General features: G+C 37.8%; 2 protein-coding genes across 2 annotated transcripts in view; one reads left to right on the top strand and one right to left on the bottom strand.

Moving 5' to 3' along the window:
- Positions 1 to 1672: 1672 nt before the first annotated feature.
- On the top strand, positions 1673 to 4215 carry LOC149847232 (large ribosomal subunit protein eL42-like). The gene is made up of 4 exons (XM_089998349.1): positions 1673 to 1712; positions 3463 to 3642; positions 3730 to 3804; positions 3897 to 4215. Exons 1-4 carry the CDS (start codon positions 1710 to 1712, stop codon positions 3954 to 3956), a joined length of 318 nt encoding a protein of 105 aa, XP_089854475.1. The 5' UTR covers positions 1673 to 1709; the 3' UTR covers positions 3957 to 4215.
- Positions 4216 to 7993: 3778 nt separating this feature from the next.
- Positions 7994 to 8747, bottom strand: part of LOC149847231 (alpha/beta-Hydrolases superfamily protein) — a 31833-nt gene continuing 31079 nt past the window's right edge. The window contains exon 5 of the mRNA XM_089993662.1: positions 7994 to 8615. Within this exon, the coding sequence (XP_089849788.1) occupies positions 8339 to 8615 (277 nt within the window). The 3' untranslated portion in view covers positions 7994 to 8338. The remainder of the gene's footprint in view (positions 8616 to 8747) is intronic.

The following is an 8747-nucleotide window of genomic DNA, read 5'->3' as shown; positions in this document are numbered from 1 at the left end:
TATACTTGTTAATTAGCAAACCATCACTAACTCATAATTTAATGAATAAATGCTTAATATATAACAATTATATACTAATAAATCCTAATTACCAAAAACTCTTACTAAGTTACTAATATTGTTAGCTAAGTACCAATTTAATTTGCCATCCAAAAGAATAATTAATAGTTTTATTTATTTCAGACTTAGTTATGGTTTATGAGAAAAATTAAACATCGAGTTAATTAATTCAATCAAATAATTTAATAGCTTAGTTTAGTTGTTAACTAATCAACTTTCTTACTTTATTTATCAGTTAGCTCCTAATTGCCATTGTGTCAATATTAAGCTGAAGTTAAAAACAATCAAACACATAGGTTAATAACACAGGGAATAGTGATTTTTTTTCACATTGCTCACAATATATAGTTTTTATTTAAAATTCTAAAATTTTGTATAGTAAAATAATACTTCTTATCTTTTTTACATTGAAATTTTGCAGATCTTAGTCAAAACTCTGGTCAGGCCCAAGTCTGGTATAAAATTCTACAAACCATACTTAGCTCTATATATTAATCCGATCCTTGGGGTCCGACTTATATTCTAATGGAACCTTAATTTACTTATCACCAAACCTTTACCCTATAAGGTATGGTACAGGTCGGGTCCGGGCCAAACCCAATCCATTGACACCCCTATTTCATGGCTCCACTTCTCCCTCCACCGCACTACCAAAACCCTAAACACACTTGGTGGCATCATCGTTTCCTGAGAGCAGCCATATCTACGGCCATGGTAAATGATGAGCTCATGCAAAGCTCACATAACTCCAATGTTACGAAGTAGAATATGAGAATCAGAAACTAAAGTGTGAGTTAGGCGGTTCAGATATTTTTTTGCATATCCAATATTTTTGATGTGTTCAACATGGTTCATTTGCTATAAATCAATTGTTAGACCATACCTTTTCAACTAAAAAACATGATTTTTGGATACTTAAATATTTATCAAAATTCTAAAGTTTTGATTTTCAATGTTTAAAAAATGTGACTTATGCATCACAATTAGATGATTCAAGAGTCAGGCCCTCTAAAACCAAGAATATAGATGATTAAATTTGATGTATTAATTCACCCAAGCAGCAACGAGTATGAGGAGAAAGCACTGACCCCTTTGTCCTTAGTTCGACTCTCAGACGACTTTAACTAGTGAGTCCGTAAGGGTTTGGGTATTGGTGAGCCCATTAAGTGATCCGGTACTTAGCGAAGGTTAATCGTAAAAAAAAAAATTTTAAGGTGTTGATTGCTAAATCAAAAATTTCGTAGGTCTACAGAAAAAAGTACATGAGGGACTTGTATGATATTTTTACGATTCCTTAAAAATAGGGGGTGTCCAGGGATCGAATTTGTTCAGACACGTGAAATCAAATCCAGATGATGGTACTGAGTCTAGACCCAAGTCTTATCAGACTCACCATAAGATAAAGCATACCCGGATTCAGGATTCCATGAAACAGATCAGCACCATACCCGATAAAATAATATTTGTTATCTTTTTTACATTGAAAAATTACAGATCTTAATCAGAACTCGGGTCGGGCCCAGGTCTGATATGGTACGGATTGGATCCAGGTCAAACCCGATCCATTGACACCTTATTTTAGGGCTTCCTTTTCCCCCTACCGCCCTGCCAAAACCCTAAAGTTTACTGTGTTCGCCTCACCCGCCGCCATGGTACGTCTCTCTCTCTCTCTCTCTTTCTTCATGCTCCATCGATCGATTTGAAATGTTAAATCCTGTGCTTGAATGAATGGTTCCTAAATTAGCGCTTTCGCTCTTGAAAATCTGGAATTGGAGGCCGTTATTTTGCTATATGCTGCTGGTGTTACCTGAGATTTTCTTCTTTTTGGATTCGAGTGTTGCTGGTTGAAGCAATGGTCACCGCTTTTCCTTCACTTGGTGAATGACTGGATATCGTTTTTCCTTTTTGGTACTTTCGTTCGTTTGGTCTTTTGTTCGGTGTTTGGCTTGTTACTTTTGTTGGGGTAGGGATAGATCTGTAGGGTCTGTACGTTTGTCGGATCAAACGGTTGAGTAGAAACGGTTTGTGCTTGTTCAGAGAGAGAGAGAGGTGATCTTTCGTTTGGGTATCTTCGCCTTTGTCCCTTCCGCAGTTCGTCTGTTGCGGATGACATGCAAAAACTGTACTTTCCTCCCTTTAGTTTGATTGTTGAGTGTCATTCTATGCTAATTAATGGTGATAAATAAGAGATGGATATTGATGCAAATGTCATTGTGCAAGTATTTGGGAAGAACATGGCTCGTCCTTGGGACCTAAGACGAAGATTACATGATATTTTCGGTTGATCTGTTTATGAGATCATGTTATAACGCAAGTGATTTAGTTAATGTAAACCAAATTGAGCGTGGTAGTCTTGTCGAATTTTTTTTTGAAGATGGCAACTTCCCTTTGGATTCCTAATTTCTTACCAATCATGTTGGCGTCCCCTTTTCATCCATCGTATATCTTTTTCCTTGTTGCAATCTTTTAGGGCCATTAGACACATTGTGTATGATAACAACAACTGGACTCTAGAATTACCGAAGCCAATCTTTGTTTTGCTGGGAGAAAATGGCATTTATGATGACTGGAAGATTGGTGGTCAAAATTGTTCTATGTGCCATACTGCCATATGTGATGATGCCTCTTTACCTGTACAAACGAACTCTCGAAGTACTGTAGTCCTCTGTTTTTCTGAAAAAAATGACATTTATGATGCCTGGAAGCTTCGTGGGCAGAATCATGTTATGTAGTATACTGCCGTATGTGGTGATACTTCTTTACCTGTTGGCTTTAGCATGGTGTGGTTGACATTCAGGAAGTGGGTTGGTTACGAATGAGTTTCATTATTGCAATTCCGGGATGACTTGTACCTTGATCGCTTACTTTTTTATGCGTGGATTCTTAACATTGTTGTTCAAAATAACTGAAATGATGCCATGTTTTATCTTCTGAACCCTCAAGTATATGTTTCAGACTGTTGGTTTCTTTGCTGAAACAGATAACCTGATATAACACTGCGTTGCCTTGATTTTTGAGATAATTGTAGTGATTTGGTTAGTTATTCATGATGGCTTTTGCTTCAAAATAGGCTCTTTGCTTCTGTTGTGTGTGTGTGTTCTCTAATCTGGACAAATCCATTGACAAATCATTAAAGTGGTTCAGAAATTAATGGAGTCTTTCCAATAATTCTTCTATGTTGGTATTACATATTTTTTATCCAGTTATAGTCGTGCAACTATTACTCTGAGAAAATGATCTTGATCCTAAGTTAAATTCTGATACAGTTCTCAAGTTGACTACACATCACATTTTATGGTCACTTCTAATCTAATTTAATGTAACAGTCAAAATGATGTGCTTATTATGCTTTAACGTTCATATCTATTGGAGGATTTATCATCCATTTTCTGGTATACGCAGGTTAACGTCCCCAAAACTAAGAAAACTTATTGCAAGCGCAAGGAATGCAGGAAGCATACCTTGCATAAAGTTACTCAGTACAAGAAGGGCAAGGATAGTTTGGCTGTTCAAGGGAAGCGACGTTATGATCGGAAGCAGTCTGGATATGGTGGCCAAACCAAACCTGTATTTCACAAGAAGGTATGTCATCCCCCCCAGCTAAGGAGAATTTTAGAAAATTAAAGTTACAGCCCCTCTTCATTCACTAGATGTGTTTGATTCTTGCAGGCCAAAACAACAAAGAAAATCGTGTTGAGGTTGCAATGCCAAAGCTGCAAGCATGTATCACAGCATCCAATTAAGGTGTATCATTTGTCTATGTTTCTGTTTGGTCTGTCTTCCCTACTTAGCTATCCATATTCTTTAACATTTGATTTGGGATGTTTTTTCTGCAGCGCTGCAAGCACTTTGAAATTGGTGGAGATAAGAAGGGAAAAGGAACCTCTCTCTTCTAGTTGGATTGTTTGCTTTAGATTGAAGATAGGCATTGTCCTGGACATTGTGGTTCTGGTCAATGATGGGAGTAGGACTTAGAATTATCATGGTTACGTAGGATTTTAATCCTGTGTTAATTGTTTTTGATGCAAGTACCAAAGAAAAGCATTTCAGGGGCTTTTCTTTTTGTGTTTGACCTCATGAACTAAACATAGTGGAATGCCCACTTATGTGAATTTTTGTTCACTATGATTTTCTTTATCATATTTTTTTTCTGGCCATGTTGAACTTGGTTTAGTATTAGTGTTAATGTTTCTCTTAGTTCAGATTGGTGTCTGGCGGACTATGCTAGATAAATAGGGGCATTGACGGATCTCCTTGGCTTGCATGTTTCATTCCTCGTGTAATTGGCTTATCATCATTGGTCGCTTTGCTTTGAAACTGTTGTCTTCAAGTTTTAGTACCATTTCCAGGTATTTTAATTTTATGGCAATAACTAGGGCTGTTAACCCAAGATTGAGAAAATACTGGTACATGTCACACCCGCCTGTGGTCCACCCGTGCACCTAATTGCATTGGTGCGTGCATGCTCGTGTGCTGCAAAAACTCTCCCTGGTGCAACCTGGTGGCTGATTGGTTTTTTAGACTAATACCTTGAGTTTTGGACTTGGCTTTTTTATTGTGGTCTTATGAGAAACATTTTAGGTTCTGGAAACTGGTGGTCTGATGGGGATTATGCATTTGGAGAAATGGCAGGTGCCAAATCCTGGATTAGGCTGTCTTTTTATACACTGGTGCAGATGATTGCCCCCCAGGCACCGCGTCTATCACCCAAATTTCTTGATTCATGGCATCGTACTTGAGATCTCATGACTCAACCTGTAGACGGTGATACCGCCGCCTTAAGAGATGGGATCTGTTCTTATTCACTTGTTCTGGTGGCGGAGAGGTCGGTGCCTGTGTTCTGGCTTAAGGGGTCTTTCTTTCTCTTTCACTTCGGTTAGGTTGCCAACTGGGTCACGGTTGGAGGTTACTTTACTATTCTGATCTCTTACTTGATTCACGATCCTTGGTGGGGGGTTACTGGTCTCTTGATTCACGATCCTTGCAGCTAATCTCTCATGTACAGGGACCTTCACCGTGGTGTTCTACAGATTTTTGCTAGTAGCTATCAATTAGTGTAAATACAAAAGATAAATTCCATCTCAAATGCATAAATGCCTATCCCAGCTACCAGTTTCTAACGTCCACCACGAAGGTAGTTTGACCAAGTTTTTACCAATTGTATAAATTTTCATCAGAGCCTTTTCGGTTGGATCATTCTGATTTACTTTCTCGTTTGAATGAGAAAGTGAATCTGATTTGCGTAAGCAGCAGAAGATAAAAAGTAAAGCTGTGATGTAGTTAATCCCATTTGCCTTCGCAAATGAGTTACTTTTTAATTTGCTTGAGATTCAGAATCACATGAGACCTCATGTGATTCTTTGTTTTTTGAAAGGACCAGCCGGTACCCTTAGTGTCAAATTACACGGCCTATATGGCTGTGAAGATGGTATTTAACGAGGGTGTAATTAATACTACAACCATGGTGTTTGGAAACCTTATTTTGGGAGATGAGAAGGAATTGAGTGGAGATGGGTCATTTTCAACATCATAAAAAAGGCTCCGACCTCATTTTCCATTTTCCTCCTCTCTCATCACCTTTTTTGTCTCCTCTCCAACACCAGCCTCCCAAAATTCTTTTTTTAAAAGGCAAGCTGGGGTTAGGCAGACCCCCACCAGTTGCTATTCAATGTACCATTAGGTTTTGAACTTGCAACATCCCACCACAAGGAGACGTGCACTAACAGCTCCTTCCAACTATGCGGAGCCCCCCCACCCCACTTGGCAATTGGTATATTTGGCCGGTTTGGTTTGAGTATTGAGAGTAGTTGCTGATCACCCGTTTGTGATTTCTCACAATATCCAGGTCGTTGTAGACTTGGGCAGGTGCAGCTGACCTCAAGCTGATAACTCCTGAAACTTACACGTCAAGTTGGTTGTTGTGTTCAAATCTCAATCTCATGGGCATCTCCACTTGCACAAGTTGAAGCATGACTCTATGGTGGCAAGGGGTTTTATGCTGCCAGGACATTGACCGTAAGTATGGCGCACAATTAGGTCTCTGATCCTGTAGGCAGTTTCTCCTTGTAAATATAAAAAAAAGTTGGTTGTTGGTGTGCTTTGAAGAGCTGCGCATAGATGTGTACAATTTCATGCAAGTCTTCAGATTGCTCAATCAAGAGTTAATTGTATGACAAAAATGATGCATTTAAAAAAATGCCCATGATTTACCAAATCCATTAAATGAATAATTATGTAGGTTCACTTTTTTTAAACCCTTTTGAATTTTTTATTTTTGCATGTCACGATGTTGAAAGTGGAGAGACCCACGAAACTTGTCAACAAGATCGCATCGGAGGTTGCGATATTCCAAAAAGAAATTGCAAGATTCTAAAACACTAGTAAAAACTGTGACGAGTATCACAAGGGGTATTGCGAAATTTCAAACTAGTATTATAGGGGTATTGCAAAATTCTTTTTTCTTGTGAAATTTCGTTCTATATAAATGAAGTTTTGTTTTTCAACATGTTATTAGTATGAGTTCTTCTGGTTGTAAAGCATATGTAAGGCATTAAAAGAATATTTTGAATATGCAAGGGTTACAAATGACCTTATATGTACAAGATCCATGGTGCATAGATAAAAAAATCCTCTAGCGGTTGTGACATTTCAAATGTCAAAAGGGAAAGAGATCCTACTATTAGACAGCCACTTGCAACTTGTTGCGAGTGAATGCATCAAATATGTATTCACCACACCATTACATAGAGTTAAATATTTGACAGGAAAATTAAGTTTCTACATAGTTTTGAACATTTGAAAGGTAGAAAGGACTTGATCTTTAGGTTTAGGAAAGAAAACTCAGGTGGCCTACTATAGTCATCAACAAGAATTACACAAAAACACAATATTTAGACACAAACATAATCAAAGTTGGTATTGGTGGGGGATCCAGCAGAGCCACCTGTAGCTCAGCCCGTTTGGCCAGGGCCTGGGCTGGCATTTTCAAGAACCAGATCGGAGCAGATCAGGCTTAGACAAAAATGCCTGAGACATCCTATTCTTAATGTTGTCCTCTTCAATAATACAAGTTCCCCTATTGATTCAAGAAAAGGAACTGCAGTTTTGAATTTGGCAGTCCCCAATTACATCATACGCATACTGCAAGATCCACAGCTTGTACACCTTTCGATAGTGCAATTTTGTTGTTAAATGGTATGATCATATCCACGATATTTCCAATTCATTTTTAATCAAGCATTTTGCTTGGTTTTGCATCATAGAATTGCATATAGAATCTTCAAGAACTTAAAAACTCTCATTAGAAAAGGATACGAGTGGCAGGCAGGCAGCTTATTAATCTAACTTGGTAGAGAGATGAGGCTGATTACAGCAATCAGTGGTCACCATTTTCTTGGTAAGGTCCACATTTTGAAATACAAACCCATGACATTTTATAGGCTGTTAGTAACATATTGAACAATTATTATAGATCCTAGCAAGGCATCATGATGCCATGTAAAACCTGTCCTCACATGCCTAAAAATTTCAATTCTTGTCAAAAGAGGTGTTGACACTTGAGCTGGGACTTATTCCACTCTACTTCAACCATCAATAAGAACCCTGAATAACATATTCTGCTCTTTCTAATGAGGTTATAAGATCAAGAATCTAGACTGTGTCATATAGACTAGGATATGTAAATTGCGAATGCTTCCTAATAAATGGTATGCATCAGAAATTTTGCAGTTTGCAAAAATATATGGCATCTATTGTGAATGAATTAATTTTTAATATCAATTAGGGAACTTTTGGCCTTAAATCTATCCAAAGTATCTGCAAATGATATTCAGGAACAAAGAACTCAACATGATAAGACAAGTCATTTTTTCTGTTTTTTCCCACATTATTATGTGGAAACATTATTCACCCACTATTTCTTGGTGATGTCATCTGGAATCTTAATCAGTTCTGTCATTTGCAAATTATATTGCAGGTTTAAGAGTTTAAAAGCAGTATACAACAGAATCATGCTTTATCAATCCCCACCACATGAGTGTTTTAACATGTTTATTATGGATTTTAGCTCCGGATATGGATCTCCGGTTGAATCTAAAAACCAAAAAATGTTTAAAATTTGGGTAATTTGAGAAAAAACAAGAAAAGGAAAACATGTACACATGTATGACAAACCAAATTGTTGTATCCAAACATGACTGCTTATTTTAAGCTCACCTTCAATGTGTGAACTGTGTAGGATGTCATAGGAATGTAGATCAATTAGCTGCTGAGACCATGCTTATCTTGGAGGATTGGAAGGAGACAGAGACTTCATATGAGGGACCATTATATCAAGCAACCCTTTTGGATTGTCAACATGCACCCAATGTCCTGCATTTGGGAGCAGGCGATATAGCACTCTCCCCTGATCAGCCTCTCCTGTCCCCTGCTTGCTTGCTAGACTTTCAAGCTTTTGTAAAACCTGCAGCGTCCATCTGTCACTCTTCTCTGCGCGAACAACTGCAACATCTAAGCCTTTTGGTGGTTTCTCCAAAATGGGCCAGTAATTCGTCTGCCTACAACATTTTCCGGTCAATGAAGAATAGGTATAAATAGAAGTGCCTTCAGCATGATAGCAGTTTTTTTATTTTGAAACTCAACAATTCTATAAATGTTTTAAGCTATTCTTTTTCAATATCGGCCATGCA

Source organism: Nuphar pumila, chromosome 2 (genome assembly GCF_984573655.1).
Source record: "Nuphar pumila chromosome 2, dmNupPumi1.hap1.1, whole genome shotgun sequence".
NCBI lineage: Eukaryota > Viridiplantae > Streptophyta > Magnoliopsida > Nymphaeales > Nymphaeaceae > Nuphar > Nuphar pumila.
This window is presented reverse-complemented; position numbering and strand designations above follow the sequence as displayed.